A 19,441-nucleotide genomic window follows, 5' to 3' on the forward strand; every position below is an offset into this window, starting at 1 on the left:
CATTCAGTATTCCCAACTTAACACACATAACAATTTCCCTCTTCTTACCGCTTAAGTGACATATTGATTTTACTCCTTTAGGCTTTTAACATATTATTTTTAGAGACGTTCAATATAGTAATAATTATAAATTGGAAACTTACCACTGCAATTTCACCTAAATTGCACTGTTAATTATTGTTTTTAAATATTTGCAAAAATTAAGTAAACTCTACAACTCCACTAAAGTTACTGCATTCGTGATGCAAGTAACATTAAGGAAGCCGTGAAAAAATCAACAAGATTCCAGATGCCGATGTTATTACTGCAATATGTTAAATAAATAATATTGTTAAAATATTAAAATGAAAAATAAATCATTACATAACCTTACAGTTTGTTTTAAGTTCGCATTTATAGACTGGGGGAAAAAAAGACAGATGTATATCACGGCCTGCTGGAGTATAGTAAACACAGAAAACATTTTAAAGCAACAATGTTGAAGATAGATATTTTTGTTTTGCAAATTTGCCGTCATTGAACAGAAACCAAGATGGAGATTTCATTGCAACTAATTAGAAATTCCTCTTTCAGGTATGTAATAAACGATCTTCGCACAAAATAATGTACGATACACAAGCGGTATGTTTTCTTTCAATTCTTGGAAATTAAAAAAGCTCAACTACGTTTCGCTTTTTCAAACTTTTCCTCGAACATGAAAATTTCAACATACCGCTCTTGTAACGCATATTACTATTACAGTGCCAAATATGATCATTTCTTTTTTCTCTAGTGCATTTTTCTTAAATTAATTTTTGAATATCATCAATTCTCGGTATCTGCATGTTCTATGTTTACACATTCGCGTGAAATAAAGTGTAACCCATTTCTTTTATCACGTGTGAGCACAGCTATTCACACCCATGCGCAGCAAGCAATTGTTGAATGCTCAATGTAGTTCAAATTGTGTTTAACTGTACCACGCATAAGAATTATTGAAATATAGCTAGAACGATAAACCTCTTAAATCAAAACATCATACCTCTGTGAACATTTTGTGTGCTATTTATTTGCTAAATTTGTGAACTTTCTTTCATACAATTGTAAAGATTTGAACTTGCATTTCAGTTCGTAAGAGTAAGGAGCTTTTGCATTTATTCCTCAAATATAAGTAGTGTTCTCTTTTCCTAGAAAGATATCACAGCCAAATTAATGTAAAACATTTAATATTCCATGAGATCCACAAGTTATATAATATCATAGAAACTGAATCAACAAGCATTTACACGGACAAATGTACTGACAGACATACTAATGACTGCACTACAGTTTATTCAGTAATAACTTAATAAAGCATACACTCTGGTATGGAACACGTCTTTAATGTGAAAACACATTCACCTCTCTAGTTTCTAGACCAGTCCTTCCGATATCTAAGACATTTTTTTATTATGTAGGAATGTTTCTTCACATAAAAAATCATCAACTTACAACACAGGCACATAAAACATCTGGAATTTGATGTTTTGTAAAGGTATTGTCCGTTATATTTTTGCTTGTGTATATATAATATGGAACTCTAAAGTGTGAGAATCTCACTGCAATAAGCTTGTAACCAAAGCAGAGCTGTGGTCCCTATTTTACATTGTCTATCTTGTAAGACAACAAGACAATGACATATGAAGTTTCAAATGTATGGTACTTACATATAAAAAAAAAGGGAAAAGATTTATATATCAATATCAGAAATGAGATGATGGTATTCTTAATGTGTCGGTATCAATAATTGTGCTTAATTCTTTTTTAATTTCCCTTTGCATTAAGTCTGCACTTACCAGTGGCGTAGCGTCAATGTAAGCTAAAAAGCTCACTTTCCCCAGTTAATAATAATTTCATAATAAACCTGCAGTTTATGGACAAAATTATTTATTAATTTTAATAGAATTTATATTTACACGTCAAATATTGTGATGCGGCAGCTCAGGATGATTTGTGATGCAGCAGTAAACAAGAAGCCTGCACACACCAACTTCCAAGCAGACTGGTTTCTTACACTCATTCTTCTGTGTAACCCACCCTGCATATTTTCCATCTCTTTCTAACTAAACTACCCTGGTCGCAAGGCTCGCAAGAAGCTAGCTTTGACATTGAAAATAAGTAGTTTCCGAGTTATCCCCTTTCGTCAGTTGTGTTCAGTTGAAGTGTTAGTGTGTATTGTGGCTGATATAATAAATGAGTGAAATAACAGTTCCTGACACCAATTTACTTGAATTTTTTTAGGACAATCCTATTATCAAGACTGACTTACGAACAAAACTGTGATCTAAAAAACAAATGACAGACTCCCTTGCTGTCAATGAAGGACACACTCAAAATACAGACGCATACTTACGTAATGATACTAATACTGTATCTATTGACCGTTAATATTGTGATTTATCTAAGTATGAGAGGGAGTGAGTGAATATTACACGTATACATGTCTATTTGTTAGAGATATGTGTAAACCGTGAAATCATATTTAACTATGTACCATTTGAGGTCATGCCTTATTGGTGTTATGAGGTTCCAACCAATCTTTGACTGCTGACTTGACATTGACTACTATTTATTTTAAGACTATATTTTTGTAATACGTTTTCTCATATTGCATGAAAGACAACTTGAGTTAGCTTCCCCTGCTCAAAATTTCATGCTACGCCACTGGCATTTACAGCAAATGAATCTATAGATCTTACCATTTTTCGTCAGTATTGCTTTCTGAATGTGATATCTTTTAAATAGGATTATTGACATTGCCTGTTTCTTCTAAAGTTCATGATAAATGTTAGCTAGGTAATACTTTCACTAAAATTTTTTCAAAGGTGGAAATATACTAAATACTCTACTTTTATTTCTTCTTTAAGTATTATAACGATCAAGAGTTCATTCTACATTAATACTGAATATTGATGTATCATATACTATTTTGAAATCGAGCATCAAGAAATATTTGTCATCTCATTTCTGATTTTATCTACTAAATCAAGTACCTAGTTAGAAAAATATCAATTCAATGACAAGTACATACATCAGTGGGTATAATCTACATTATACAATATTTCTTCCTGGGAAATCCCACTCAAACATGTTTTTCAAATATGTTATACAAATTATTTCGAAGGGCCCCACAACTCCTGAGCAAATGATACCAGAGATGGCCTGATGACGCAGAACTGGTAGAATATACAATCCCTGATGTAAAGACTGCAGCAATTGTACTAAGAGCAGTACATAAATATCATCAAATCTAGGGCAATATATAAAATGAAAAGTTTCAGGACAAGAACTAAACAGGGAATTTTTCAGCATATTGCAAAACTAACGAAGTTAATAAAAATTGTTCCTGATTGGCCTGGTATCTGTGCCAAAATAGATTTCATTAAAAATGAACAGAAGTTCCTCGAGACACAGATTTTGAAGGAATACATTAGCAACAAAAGGACTCTAATTATTACTGCAGAGTTCATACAATGTAACATTCAAGCCTTGATATGTGTAAAATGCCAAATATTAATCCACTTACAGTCTTTTGTTGTACAATTATAATAAGAACGTTCGCTGGTAAACAAGGGCTCTGAGACAGAGCTTCCTGCACGAAAATGTCTATTATTATCAAGGATCCTACAACTTCACATAATAACCAAAATATAAATCCTGCTCAGTACAATTGGTAATGGTGTCAAATATATTTGAAAATGTGGATAAAACTATGCCTACAGAATGTGAATATTATCTTGAGATGTGTAAGTAGCATAGGCGAGTCTTGCAGATTACATATTGAAAATGAGGAGCATCGTTTCAAAACGTATTATGTGCAACTTACAATTTTTTTACACGAACGACGAAAAACTGGATTACTCGTAAACCGGAGAAGTTTTCAAAACACTACACAAAACCATTTTTAAGTACTGGTTTCACAGTTTACAAATATGACGACTTGGAACCATCAGACTTCACAGATTGAAAGATGAATAAATAGAAAGTAACAAATTTAATTTCGTCCACTGGGGGACTTAATACGTTTTGAAACGATGCTCCTCAAATGGGTAGATGTAGTGGATTGAGGTGACAGATATCACTGCATTCCAAGTCTAGATAAAATTGGTCTTTGTGTACACTCCCTTCTGTCACCATGGCACTCTTGATTCCACTTTAAATATGGCAGATTTGTTTCACTAGGATGTTACATCAGTTTTTTTCCTAAAAGTGGATTCGAAACAGTCGCCTACTTATTCAGACTGAACTATCAGAAATTACACCATGACCTGAATGTACTTTACAACAAAAATGATTAGTTGTGGTACCTTAAAAATTAATAAACTGTAATTATGAAAACAATTTTATGAACAGTTTAGCCTACTCAATGCCCTCAAATTCTTACATATCATAGTGACCGTTCCAGTGAATCCTGCTGAAACAGAAGAGTGCTTCTCAGTGTTTCATCACGTTGAAAATAATGAGAACATTTACACGGGGTACAAAGAAATGAGGCTGACTTTATGCATCTACTATTCAACTTCATTGAAAAACAATTGTTGTCATCAATGAACTTGTTTCAGAAACTTTGCAGAGCAGAAAGAGAAAAGGATTGACTTTATTTACAAACAGATAAATTGAAATAGGCCTGACTCATGTAAAGAGTTCATATTAAAAAATAATTAAGTTATTCAATTATTCTAACTGCTTATTTATCATTACCCTACTGCTCAGACCTCACTTTACAACTCCACTTCGGTATATCAGAGCACTTCCAAATTTTCAAGTAAGCAACAGTTGTTTAACAAAAAATTGATCATATTGAAAACTTTTACGTTCTTTCAAAATCTGCTATGGCTGTAAAATACAGTCACGCATTATATACGAGGGGGATCCAGGAAATAACGACCGTTCGCGCATACCCACCGCGCAGCTGAAACCCCTTCCTTGTTTGAAGGTCAACTGGCTTCCTTAACATGTGTTCTCATAATGTTGTGAGTACTGGTTGCAACAAGTCGCCATTGTGCATTTTGTGTTACTTCAAAATGAACGACGTGATAGATAATCCCGCCGACTGTGAGGTGAGGAGTGTGATTCGATTTTTGAATGCCCGACATTTGAAACCTGCAGAAATTTACCGGCAATTGAAAGAAGTGTATGGTGATACTGTAATGAATGAAAGAAATGTGAGAAAATGGTGCGAAATGTTCAACAATGGGCGAACAAATGTCCACGATGAAACTCGACCCGGACGCCCATCACTCATCACAGAAGACCTGAAGACTAAAGTGAACGACAGAATCTTGCAAGACAGGCGCACATCACTCGACGAATTGCATATTGCCTTTCCTGACATTTCTCATTCTTTGCTTGGTGAAATTGTGTCGCAACATCTTGGCTACCACAAAATCTGTGCCCGCCCACACACTGCTGCTTCAACTCGAGAATTGCTGGATCAATTCGGATGGGAAATCTTTGATCATCCGCCCTATAGTCCAGACCTTGCTCCTAGCGATTTTCACCTTTTCACTAAGCTGAAAGACTTTCTGGGTGGTACGCGTTTTGGAAGTGATGAAGAGTTGAAGAAGACAGTGAACACCTGGCTTAATGAACTGGCGGCAGAGGAGTATAACACGGGAATTCTAAAGCTAGTGAACAGATACGACAAATGTTTAAATGTAGGTGGTGATTATGTAGAGAAGTAAAGGAAGCTTCAGTTATGTAACAGACTTTGTTTTTTTTCAAATAAATATATTTTTTTTAATTATTACAACAAAACGGTCGTTATTTCCTGGATCCCCCTCGTATTTCAGCAGTCGGTATCCTGCAAGGGAGACTATAAACTTGACCTGTAAATCAGCCCATCTTTGATATCAGACCAAATTAAGCAGAAGCATTGATTCAATATAAAAAAATCACCTCAAGTTTTCAGTTCAAATTGTTTCATAACACAGAGGAACCATTATTTCAAGTACACCAATATATATGCATACACGTTTTCAAAACTGTGCCATCGTGGAAGCAGAATAATCACAGTAATTCGAGTGAAAAAGTGAACTATCCTACTATACAATCTGTCTCAATTTGCTGGGTAACAGAGTGGAAATGCTTCTTTTTCTTGCCTGTTGGGCTTCTTTGCGTATTCATTTGTCATGCAAACTTTCTTTTCATATATTGCAAAATAGTAGGCTGCATACATATAAATAGAATATTATTCCCGATACGTATTTTTAAAATCCTTCCCCAAGTCCAAAACCAATATCAAGGTTCCCAAATAAAACTGTTCTAGCCTTGACTTATTCACTTAGCAGTGGGCATTGCCAACAAGCAGTGATTCTTTCTTTGAACCTGCAGATGCTTAAGTAGATACAAGCACAAAGCTATTACATATCCTTGATATGAACACCAGCTTCAGAGTCCAGCAACCAATGAAGTGTTCCATCTGTTGGCTTCACTCGTCCTGCTGGGAGCGGTTCATTATCCTTCAGGATGCGCTAGAAAACAACATGTCTGCAGATAAGTACTTCTGTACAATGAAAGCAATAAACAAAATGGAAGAAATAAGTGATAACTTGAGCCAGATTTCTAGGTTAGCAACACAATATTTCGATACTGATAGCTTTTTAGAGCTTTGATACTCGATACCACATACATATTTAAAAGAGAAAACTGAAAACACAACACAAAACAAATTAAAATATGTATGGTAAGACTTTTCTATGTTAAATTTCAACGTACCTCGTTTACATGTTTCCATCTATTTATGGGTCATCTTCAGAACTGGTCGTTGTTGGTCTTGGCGCCACTTGTTCTGTTTCCTGTGAGGGTGTGTTCCTGTGGTATAGTGTAGAGTCAAGCATACAGACAGGCAGATCGTTTCAAACACGTTACAAAGAACACATCACATCCATAACAAAATTACAAAACACCTCCACATATGCAGAACACATCACAAATGCTAACCATACCCACAGAGACATCAACACAGACATGGAAATACTGCACATCCAACCAAAAAGCTAGAAACTAAACACACTAGAACAATATGAAATATGTTGTTGTTGTTTTCTAATGCCAGGCGTTTGACAATAAAGTCATTTGACCTCTTGCACTCCAATATTTTTCAAAGATATTATCATGACTAGCCACTGAAGCACAGATTTTGAGGTGTTCCGAATCCATTTCTTGGTTTGAGTTGCACAATGGGCAGTTAGGGGACTGATATATTCCAATTCTATGCAGGTGTTTGGCCAAACAATCATGGCCTGTTGCCAATCTAAATGCAGCTACAGACGATTTTCGTGGTAAATCGGGAATTAACTGTGGATTTTGATGCAGAGAGTTCCATTTTTTCCCTTGGGATTGAGTTATCAAATTTTGTTTGTTGAAGTCTAAGTATGTAGATTTAATAAATCTCTTCACAGAGTAATACGTAGATTTAGTAACAGGTCTGTAAGTAGCAGTGCTGCCCTTCTTTGCTAAAGCATCCGCATTCTCGTTTCCCAGGATTCCACAATGGGATGGTATCCATTGGAATACAATTCTTTTATTGAGTGATAATAATTGAGAGAGCATTTTAGTTATTTCTGCTGTTTGAGATGAAGGTGTGTGTTTAGAGACGATTGATAGAATAGCTGCGTTGGAGTCTGACAATATAACTGCATTCCTAGATTTATTGATGTGGCATAGAAGATTCCTGAGACATTCACTTATTGCAATGATTTCACCATCAAAACTTGTTGTTCCATATCCAAGAGATCTATAAAGTGAGAAGAGACAGCACGTAATACCTGCACCGGCACCTTGTTCTCTGGAACTTGAAATATACAGACACACAAAAATACACCCCAAACGAAATTCTCAACACACAACTCAACTTCAAAACACACACACTCTTTGACTCTACACTATACCACAGGAACACACCCTCACAGGAAACAGAACAAGTGGCGCCAAGACCAACAACGACCAGTTCTGAAGATGACCCATAAATAGGTCGAAACATGTAAACGAGGTACGTTGAAATTTAACATAGGAAAGTCTTACCATACATATTCCAAAGTGATACAGTGTTAAAAGTTGTGTAATCAAGATGTAAAATTAAAATACTTTAAGGACAATTTGTAGAGTTTGCCAACTGTACTATATGCTTTACTTTACCTCAAAAGGAATTTAATTTTCTCCAAAACTATAGCAGATGTTTATTGGCTTTTCTATCAAAATTTTTTGTGACACAGACCCCATAAGATGATGATGATCCCTCATTTTCACCCCCAAACACAATACAGGTAAAACAATATACTAACTTACTTGTCTCAGAGCACCCTGTTAGTCAAGGATATTTCTTATACTGTGAAAATAGAAAATTTCTATTTTGTCTTCTTCCATCTGCTATTTTAATATGTAAATGTGGTGTTGATCTCCTATCTTTGTGAGCACATTTCATTTCATACGTCCAACTTGAAAACAGTTTCTCTATTAATTCTACAAATAATGACCTCAAATGTTCTCTCAGTACGATCCATTTTACGCAAATTAATATGTAACACACACATACGCATGCACTTTTGATTAAACTGAACTCAACAACACAATGCTTTCAGAGAACACAAATATAGTGTGACGTAATAGCCTCATCTTGTACAGAGATGTAGCAAATCGATACCCCCCCTCCCTAGTTTTATTTTAGTAGGTTATTTTACGACGCTTTATCAACAGCTTAGGTTATTTAGCGTCTGAATGATATGAAGGTGATAATGCCGGTGAAATGAGTCCGGGGTCCAGCACAGAAAGTTACCCAGCATTTGCTCATATTGGGTTGAGGGAAAACCCCGGAAAAAACCTCAACCAGATAACTTGCCCCAACCAGAAATCGAACCCGGGCCACCTGGTTTTGCGGCCAGACGCGCTAACCGTTACTCCACAGGTGTGGGCCCTCCCTAGTCCCCCCTCAAGCTTGTAAATCGAGGTCGTAGCCATGAATTTAGAGGCCTTTACCTTAAGCCTCATTGCTCGCACTGCTCTTTCCATACTGGAATGACTGCCAACAGTGAACTTAATATATATGAAAGGAAAGGAGTGCAACCAAGTGTTATGATTTCAGTATTCCGTATGACCAGAAATAATGCTCGACAATAAACACCTTCTCCTCTATTGTGAGAACTATAATTGCAGAAATCAACACAACACTGAACACAATATATCAAGCTATTGCATACAATAAATAAATATTGCGTTGCTAGGGAAACGTGGATAATGAGTGATAATTTCAATACTGTTTGTTTTGACGCATACTTTAAATTAAAAATTATTATAATGATTTTATCCTTCCATTGGGGTTTGTCCAAAATTTGACCTTCATTGTAATGATGGATAAAACATAGTGAAAGCATAGGAAATATATTGGGACCGATAAAATTTATCATTGCAACAGGGTTTATCATTATATTGGTTTTCGTTTTACTGAGGTTCGACTCTATTGCAGCTTTCTTCCGCTCATTGTACTGATAAGACATAGTGTCACTTCTAACATCACGTCAGAGCTCAGTTTTTAATTACACATCAATATTTATATTCATGGAAACACACATTTGAAACCTACATGATAACAATCATGTTTACAACTCATGACTCAATTGGTATGTATCTGTTAACTTTATTTGTTATTCTCAGGTCATCAACTATTGTGTCATCTGTTGCAGCAGCAAAGAACATAACACATCAAATACAATAGGCTATATACCAGAAATCTCTCAGCTTGAAAAGAGCTATATAATAAATATCACGTTATACAATTGTTATTATTCTGTGGTAGCTATATATGTTTTAAAAGTTCAAATATAACCTATGGACATGTCTTCAATAAGATCGTGCTTTAGATTGAAGTCAAAGTTTATTTCAATATATTTACACTAGATAACTTATTTGTTCTTGGTGGTTGTAACGTTGTGTAAATGGACCTTCTATCATCCTCAATGGCTTTGAAGATACCATGCTTCTGATGGACCACCAAACTTTCCATAAAAAAATTATCCATCCAAAAACGCTACAAAAAAGCTAAATTCTAACAGTTAAAGTGCTATAAAATGTTAAATTTGATTTTTAAAGTGCTAAATTTTTAATTTTAAGTTGCTAAAATCTACCATCTCTAGAAATGGGAAACCTACCAGAATCTATTCTCCACGATTGCAAATCCTACCTTCCTGATGATGGAGTCAACATATATTTAATCTCCGTATTTAGTTTAATGTCTTTTAAAATCAAGCACCTGGAAGACTGACCATTGGTCAGTAAATTGGACTGGATTGAGGGCATAAAAAATCTTGTATTTTGCCATGTTCTTTTTAAAAATCGTAATATAAGGTTAAAATCATCAAGATTAGATTAATAATGTAAAGTGAAGTGGAGACAAATTAATTGAAGATCAACAACGAAATGAAGATGAATGATCAGTTTTTTTTTTTTTTTTTTTGCATTATGTTTTGTTTGGTGTGATAAACTAAAAGGTGTTGTTGTTGTTATCATCTAATGCCGGGCTTTGGCAACGAAGCCATTAGCGTTCTTGCTCTCCAATATTTCTCTGTGGTGGATCCATCAGGTAGAACTTCACAGGTTATGAGATGATCTTCAGTCATTTCTTCTTCTCTGTTGCATAGAGGGCAATTTGGATTTGTGTAAACTAAAAGGTTGAACTGCAAATTTACGTTCAATTGTATTCCTGTCTTTGAATGGTTTTTAGATGATTACATTTTGTCTTTAGAAAATTGCATTGACAAAATTTACCTCACTGCAGTAGAGTTCTCAGACATTCTGAAAGTCAGTCTCTCAAACTAACATTTTCCAGAAACCATTTTCTAAATTTCTGAACAAAAGGCAATTTATGTTTTCCGAAGATTAAAGCTACAGTAATCACAACACAGGTACAATTACAGTGACTAATAATCTTTAAAAGATAGATAGATAATTATAATGTTATTGCAACTGCTGATTAACTGCAACTGTACATGGGCTATCCACTTTCAATTCAGACAAAGATCAATCTATTTTTCATTTCTTGCTATTGGATAATTCAAAAGATGAGCAAAACGAAGTAAAGGAATATTACTGTCAACTACTGTTGAGACTATTTATTGGCGTTCTCTTCAGCACTGATGTCACAAAAACCTCTACAAAAATTCCTCTGACCACCAATGGCATATTCTTTTCTTCTAAACATTACCTAAAAACCACCAATATTGCAAACACTGCAGATGAGTTACGAAACAACGGAATTCTAAATTCTAACAACAGAAACCTCATAAATCCGGTTATTTAATCCCCTAAATGAGTTTTCTCAAAGTTGAGCCTAGCTAAATAATTTTCTCGCATCTGAAAACAGTGGATTCATTCCAATTTATCAAAGTTGTTAGGCCTGTTTTCAAGAAAAAATAACAAATGTACAAGAATTGCTTATTTAATAGTATAGGATAAATAATATGTTATCTTATACTTGCAATGGATTGGACAACACAGGGTAATGTTCAAATCTTTCACAAAGCTTTGGGAAATGTTTCATTGCGTAGTTCCATTTGCAGATTGTGTGGAGTTAATATATTTAAATTCAAACTCTAACAGCAAGTGATGTTACTGATTGCGTACCTGGGGCCTGTTTGACAATGTTTACAATCTTTGTAAATTGTAAACTTCTGTTTCACAATCTTTGTTTGTAATGTTGAACTTTACAAAGGAAATCAAATCTTTACAAATTAAATTTTGCTCACTTTACAAGTATTCTGTTTCACAATGAAGAGTAATTTTACAAACGTGTAAATTTTACTTGTAAAATTAGCACATTTTCTACAATACCTCTGAGATGTGTAAAGTTTGATATTGCAACAAATTATGAATAAATACAATAAAGAAATACTTATTAAATTAATTTTTGAGTAACTGGATAATATTAAGAATTAAACTAAAGCAGTTTTGATGTTATTAAGGAGTTCTAATGACTCAGACAAAGATATTGAATTTAGGCCTAATCAAACGAAGACTTATACGTAAAATTCTCCGGGCAAGAATTAATAACATGTTCGTATCATTGTATAAATTTAATTAAAGATTTCGAATGAGTCCCGCGCTATACTTCAGAATACCGCGTAAGTATTTATATACGAAGACTGTATTTAATAAATACTCGCACTTAATATAGAAGTTCCCTACACCAAAAATAAATAATTCAATAATGCAATAGCGACACTGCTTACGCGGTATTCTGAAGTCATTTCGAGTCCTGTTTCGCTGGAATCTCTCCTACAAGATATGGGAAATCATATCCAACATCCAAAAGAGAAAAGTGATGCCCTAACCTCAAAGCGAGAACTGTATTGTTTTGCATTGGATGCATACTAGCTGTCAGTTCCGTGGGTTAGCAGACAAGCATGGAATTTCTAAGATATCAGTGTGCAAAAGTGCCCACAGGGTAGTTGATGTTGTTAAAGAGTTAAATTCGGGGCAAGTTTTTGATCACCAAAATGTTATTTACTATAGCACAGAATTTTTATGCTGCTGATGGGATCACTAATGTTTGAGAGCTTAGGAATGCAACATTAATAAATACTGATGGATGAACACAGAAAATTAACCTGATTTCGTGTTCAGACATCGTAATTATTTTATCAATTGCATATTTGAACGTGGACCAAATCTGTTATTTACTTATTTGACTGAATTTTATGCTAACTTTGGTCATTTAAATAATAGAGTATTGGTATACTCGACCAATCACATCACATGAAACTCCATTGTCGCCAATATATAAAAATCTAAATACTTTTAATTCTTTTAACAATACTTTATATTTTCTGTTGGTGAATATGAATCAGCAAGCTTAGAATAATCTATTTTAGTACAAAATATAAACATATGTATCGATAGTAGTAAAAATACAGCGACTTTAGCTCTGCTCCTTAGCGATTTTTGTAAACTGTCGTTGGCGATATTGTGTAACCAATAATGCGTATTTGTAAATTTCTTTAGCTGATTTTGTAAAGTTCGTCAGACTTTACAAACTAATAAAATAGCATTGTGAAACACAATTTACAAGCATTTAGTAAACTTTTACTTGTTATTTGTAAATTGTTACTTTGTAATTTGTAAGGATTGTGAAACGGGCTCCTGGTCAAATGTTTGCCATAATCAGTATGATGATATTCTTCAAAGTGTCGTTTAATATTGTATCCGGAAACCCACAATAAATATTTTCTGCAAATAAGACACTTCACCTCGTTTTCCTCTTCAATACAAAAACAATCTTCCTCTCACTATTTGTGGAATAGGAAATGCTTGGACACCTTTGTACATGCCATTATAACCAACTGTGACAGAGTGATAGAAGGGGAAGAGGCTCATGACATCAAAACAAAGGAGATGAGCTAAAGCAATATGTGACGTCATTAGCTCTTTAAGAGAAGAGTTTGGACTTTGCTGGTATTAATAAAGATTGTAACTAGGATATAATACCTTGACCATTTCAGCCTTTGATTCTCCAGTGATAGCAAACACACAGCACTCTGCATTGTTGACCACTGGGAAAGTGAGCGTGATTCTTGAAGGAGGTGGCTTAGGAGCATTGGTAATAGGTGCGACCCAAACAGATGTTTCGTCACATATGCGATGACCAGGGAAGAGGGAGCATGTGTGGCCATCTGGACCCATTCCCAGCAGCAACAGATGAAACCGGGGCAGTGAATCAGGTGGAAAGTGAACTGCCATTTTCTGGATATAGTCTTTGGCTGCTTCTTCAGCTGCAACATCACGTGAAATAATATATTTAGGCCTAAATAATAAATTGCATTCGGTAATTTTGCAGAAGAACTAGGCCAAAGGAGACGCATTTTTTTCTTCAATGATTGCATATTATGAACACTATAGCGAATAAGCATGTGGTTTTACTTTCTGGGACCCAATACTTTCCACAGAATAACCTAGAACTATTCACCTGTTGCAAGTAGTAATTAATGGATGTATTACAACCATAATGGCAAGTGCCGATGAGATAAGTAATTTAAGTTTGCTCGAGAGGTCCAGGTGTTAATTTCAGGACAGTGGGTGTTTGAAGATCTGGACCAACCAGCATTTTTAGTGCAAATGGAGGTGCAAAATTCTGGACAATGATTGTTTAGAGGTCTGGACCACACCAGCAAGAAAGCATTTTTAGTGTAAATTGAGATGCGAAATTCTGGACAGTGTGTGTTTGGGGGCCTGGACCGCACAAGCAAGAAATCATTTTTAGTGTAAATTGAGGTGCACAATTCTGGACAGTGTGTGTTTGAGGGCCTGGACTGAACCAGCAAGAAAGCATTTTTAGTGTAAATTGAAGTGCAAAATTCTGGACAGTGTGTGTTTGGGGGCCTGAACCACACCAGCAAGAAAGCATTTTTAGTATAAATTGAGGTGCACAATTCTGGATGGTGTGCGCTTGGGGGTCTGAGCCACACCAGCAAGAAAGCAATTCTAGTGTAAATTGAGGTGCAAAATTCTGGACAGTGTGTGTTTGGGTGGCCTGGACCGCACCAGCAAAAAATGATTTTAGTGTAAATTGAGGTGCTCAATTCTGGACAGGAAGTGTTTGGTGGCCTGGACCGCTCCAGTAGGAAAGCATTTTTGGTGTAAATTGAGGTGCTCAATTCTGGACAGTGTGTGTTTGGGGACCTGGACCGCACCAGTAAGGAAGCATTTTTGGTGTGAATTGAGGTGCTCAATTCTGGACAGTGTGTGTTTGGGGACCTGGACCACACCAGCAAGAAAGCAATTCTAGTGTAAATTGAGGTGCACAATTCTGAACAGAGTGTTTGGGGGCCTGGACCGCTCCAGCAAGAAAGCAATTTTAGTGTAAATTGAGGTGCTCAATTCTGGACAGTGTGTGTTTGGGGACCTGGACCACACCAGTAAGGAAGCATTTTTGGTGTAAATTGAGGTGCTCAATTCTGGACAGTGTGTGTTTGGGGGCCTGAACCACACCAGCAAGATAGCAATTCTAGTGTAAATTGAGGTGCAAAATTCTGGACAGGAAGTGTTTGGGGGCCTGGACCACACCAGCAAGAAAGCAATTCTAGTGTAAATTGAGGTGCTCAATTCTGGACAGGAAGTGTTTGGGGGCCTGGACCACACCAGCAAGAAAGCAATTTTAGTGTAAATTGAGGTGCACAATTCTGAACAGTGTGTGTTTGGGGGCCTGAACCACACCAGCAAGAAAGCAATTTTAGTATAAATTGAGGTGCACAATTCTGGACGGTGTGTGTTTGGGGGTCTGAACCACACCAGTAAGAAAGCATTTTAGTGTAAATTGAGGTGCACAATTCTGAACAGTGTGTGTTTGGGGGCCTGAACCACACCAGCAAGAAAGCAATTTTAGTGTAAATTGAGGTGCACAATTGTGAATAGTGTATGTTTGGGGGTCTGAACCACACCAGCAAGAAAGCATTTTTAGTATAAATTGAGGTGCACAATTCTGAACAGTGTGTGTTTGGGGGCCTGAACTACACCAGCAAGAAAGCAATTTTAGTGTAAATTGAGGTGCACAATTCTGAACAGTGTGTGTTTGGGGGCCTGGACCGCTCCAGCAAGAAAGCAATTTTAGTGTAAATTGAGGTGCACAATTCTGAACAGTGTGTGTTTGGGGGCCTGGACCGCTCCAGCAAGAAAGCAATTTTAGTGTAAATTGAGGTGCACAATTCTGAACAGTGTGTGTTTGGGGGCATGGACCACACCAGCAAGAAAGCAATTTTAGTGTAAATTGAGGTGCACAATTCTGAACAGTATGTGTTTGGGGGCCTGGACCACACCAGCAAGAAAGCATTTTTAGTGTAAATTGAGGTGCACAATTCTGGATAGTGGGTGTTTAGGGGATTGGACTGCACCAACAATAAATCATTTTTAGTGCCACCTGAGATAGAGACTGTTGTCAAAGAAGGTTATATTTTGACATAATTAACAACCGTACTTAACATTTAAGTAGTGATACATTCACTCATGATGTATGATATGGGCAATATGGCAGTGACACATGTATTCATTACTACATACAACAGGCAAATAGTTCTAGATTATTCTGTGGAAAATACTGGATACCAGAAATTAAAACCATGTGTTTAATAGCTATTTTATACTATTCGTAGTATGCAACTGTTTCGTTTTTATAACAGACTTTCTAAAAAAATAATGCATAATTGTAATTAAAATTGAACGAGGGAATTTTGAGCAAAAAGCTCACAAGCAAACATTCTGATAGGGGCAGATAAAAAAGTTATTTTTTTTTCTTTCACCATGTTAATAATGTCAAAAGAAGTGCTTATACAAATTTTGGCCATTCGACTGCAATTACGAAGACTGTTAACAGAAAGAAAACACAATTTCATTGGAAAAATTTATTGCAACAGACACAGCAATTGTTGAGCAATTTTTCAACATATTCTCCACATTTGTCATATCATGGAATTGACAGAGAGATGCAGACGGCTGTCAAATGCTGCTTCTAATTCCAGGCAGCTGACTTCAGCCTAACTTTTAAGGTGTAAAATCCCAAAGTAAAAAAGGTTTTCTCACGTTTGAAGAACACTGTTGGTGTTGACTGTGGGCACATATTCTCTAAAATTGTTTACAAACTCCAGTAGATGTTTTTCCATCAAAACTTCGATCGTTAAAGTGTACGTAGTTCTCAAAATCTTTTTGCACTTGATGTACGGCTTCAAGACAAATATTATGATGACACGCTGCAGTGAATATTTCACCATTGTACAACACTACTGTAGGTTACTCTTTAATGAAATCTCACTCACGAGTGATTGCAGACGGGAAGAGAGCTGTGATTTCATGGAGAGGAACGCCAGCAATTTCATGGAACTTGGGCTACCGACACGCCTAACAATGTTTCGGAACTTTTAAATTGCCTGGTCTGTACGTCTGAAATTAATTTTACAGGCGAGGTCCTAAAATAATTAGCATACTTTGTGATTAACCAACAGTGCATCATGTTCAGTAAGAAAACTGACAATTCTAGTAATTTCCCTTGTGTATGAATTCCTTTGATTTATAATGTTATTTAAATGGATACTTTACAGAAAACAGTCTTCTTACCTCTTTTACATTGGATGTTTAGAGAAATTTCATTTTATACGAATGAACATAATGCATTAACTTGCGTCATTTCTGCGCGATGCAGTTGTCAATCTATATACTCTATATCGTCATCAAACCCTACTTAACCATATCACTGACAGTGAGGTTACAAGTCATTAATCCATCTCAACAAACTCCACCTAACCTTATCACAAGAAGTGGAACTACTTCTTGTAAAGGGTGAAAAATAGAGAGAAAGAAACCATTTTTTTCCAGTTAGAACTGGCAAATGTGAATGTCACGCCCATTATTCTCTCTAGGCTATCTCATATTTCAATTCCTGACACCTTCAGTCCTATACAATAATGTGCTCCTACTTAGGAACCACAGCACAACTGTAACACTTCTAACAATTTTAAATTATACCTTATATTGAAAGTTTTTATTTTTACCGGTACTTCATTTTTAATTCAATAGCTGTTCGCTGTCTTCAGCGATAGGAAAAGTTATAATGAAAATCAATTGTAAGAATAACACAAGATGAATAAAAATAAAGACTATCATAATTACGCACCAGCCTCATTTTTTCTTTTTGCCTTCTAAAATGCTTTTCATTGTATTTTACAACAAATGATATATGCCTATATTAACACTGCCTCTCATTAGTCTAGCAGTCTAGCTCAATGTGTATTTGTGTTCCTGCATGAATTAATTCACATTCGTAATTGGAATACTTTACTGTAGGCTTACAGCACATTTAACACGAATAAATACCCAACTAACCTGTTCACTGTTCGTACAAACCAATGTCATGAACCAACATGCTTTAAATATCAAGAGAAGAAAAAACGCAAAGGTTATAACATGAATGCAATTACTTACCTGGTAAATGTGGATCAATCTTTATAAATTGGTGTTCAGCTAACGGCAAAATTCCTAACAGTGAATTTTTGTAGATCCCGTACGTCGAATCTGAACTCTCTAATGGAACAACTCTTTCATCACAAAAGAACAATCTCCATTTTGACCAGTCAGTTTCAATTTTTGGTAATCCAATGGATAGAAACTTTGTGAGAGATCCACCTGAGAACAGGATCAATGTTATTCTAAATATAGAAAAATAAAGCGAAATTTGACATTCATATACACTCCATATGTTCATAAGCTATCAATTAAATTTCAATCATAATAACCTGAAAGTCCAACTTTGAACACATCATCCCTCTCTATTGCTTCTTTGGAGATGTTTTGAATCACACTACAAAGTTCTTTAATAACACTTTCTTCATCTTGCACTACAGTTATTACTCTATTTGTAGACATTCTATTATTTATAATTGATTTTTACACTCTAATCATCCAATTAATGATTTTCGATAACACATGTACTCTCTTCGAAACACACTTGTCACTTCCAGTCGCCCTAATCAGCTCTAATAGAAATGGATATACCAGCGCTATCAGCTGGAGAATACGGCAGACGACAGGAAAAGTTCCAGCCCAGAGAGAATATGCATTCAAAATTATTTGAAGGTTGAAACTTGTTTAAATGTTATATGCAAATATGGCTAATAATTATACATACAAAACAGTCATTATAATTATGTGCTAATTTATACTTGAATTGTTAATACAAATAACAGTATCGAATATCAACCGGCATTGCTTCCTCTATGGATTTAAAGTTGGCTACATTGTCTTTCATCTCGTGGCGCGGATTATAAATCAACAATGTGCCGGTTCTGTTATAATTTAGTGTGCATTACCTTGTTGATAAAGGGGGGGCCTACACTTTAGGGCTATACCGTATTCAGATGTCATAAGATTTTCAGATCAAATGGGTCTCAAAATAAAAGCAGCAACAATATACACTGAATAGTGTAGACAAAATGTAATGTTTAACTTGTATAGGAAATCATACAGAAATACATGAAAATGACCAATGATGAGATATTGAGAGGGGGGAAAGGGTCTAATATTCAGTACCAAAAACATACTTCCACACCGCTGAGACACGGCAGAGTTCGTGTACACAAACATTTTTTTTTTCCTCACTGTTACTTATACTCGCTTTAACATCTTTGGTCATATTGCAAACAAACATTTTGTTAAGTGTTTAAAAAATCTTCAAAATTTCGTTTTATTACCTATGTTATGTTTATTTTCCCAAAATATAAATATACTGTAGCCTATGCTGCAAAAAATTGATTTCGATATTTTTACGGAAATATAAATTTTCGGCAATATGACATTGAAAATGTGGTTTTCTCATGCCACCTGCAAAAGATAAAGGCCTTTCCTATATACGTCATGAATTGCTTAGGGACATTGAGGTAGAGCTCCATGCTTT

The 19,441-nt window shown here is 35.5% G+C and overlaps 1 protein-coding gene across 1 annotated transcript; it reads right to left on the reverse strand.

Moving 5' to 3' along the window:
* Positions 1 to 1,028: 1,028 nt before the first annotated feature.
* Pgls (6-phosphogluconolactonase) lies at positions 1,029 to 18,643 on the reverse strand. The gene is made up of 4 exons (XM_069849191.1): positions 18,285 to 18,643; positions 17,974 to 18,174; positions 13,495 to 13,778; positions 1,029 to 6,491 (listed from the first exon to the last, which is right to left on the reverse strand). Exons 1-4 carry the CDS (start codon positions 18,412 to 18,414, stop codon positions 6,381 to 6,383), a joined length of 726 nt encoding a protein of 241 aa, XP_069705292.1. The 5' UTR covers positions 18,415 to 18,643; the 3' UTR covers positions 1,029 to 6,380.
* Positions 18,644 to 19,441: the final 798 nt, after the last annotated feature.

The sequence above is a fragment of the Periplaneta americana genome, chromosome 16, assembly GCF_040183065.1.
Source record: "Periplaneta americana isolate PAMFEO1 chromosome 16, P.americana_PAMFEO1_priV1, whole genome shotgun sequence".
Taxonomy (NCBI): Eukaryota; Metazoa; Arthropoda; class Insecta; order Blattodea; family Blattidae; genus Periplaneta; species Periplaneta americana.

Bases quoted from the DNA above. Each gene is read 5' to 3' on its own strand.
- Pgls (XM_069849191.1), bottom strand. From the start codon at position 18,414: ATGTCTACAAATAGAGTAATAACTGTAGTGCAAGATGAAGAAAGTGTT. The intron at 13,779-17,973 runs GTAAGTAATTGC...GTGATGTTGCAG, and splicing joins GATTGATCCACATTTACCAG to CTGAAGAAGCAGCCAAAGAC. The intron at 6,492-13,494 runs GTATTATATCCT...GTTGTTTTCTAG, and splicing joins CAAAGGCTGAAATGGTCAAG to CGCATCCTGAAGGATAATGA.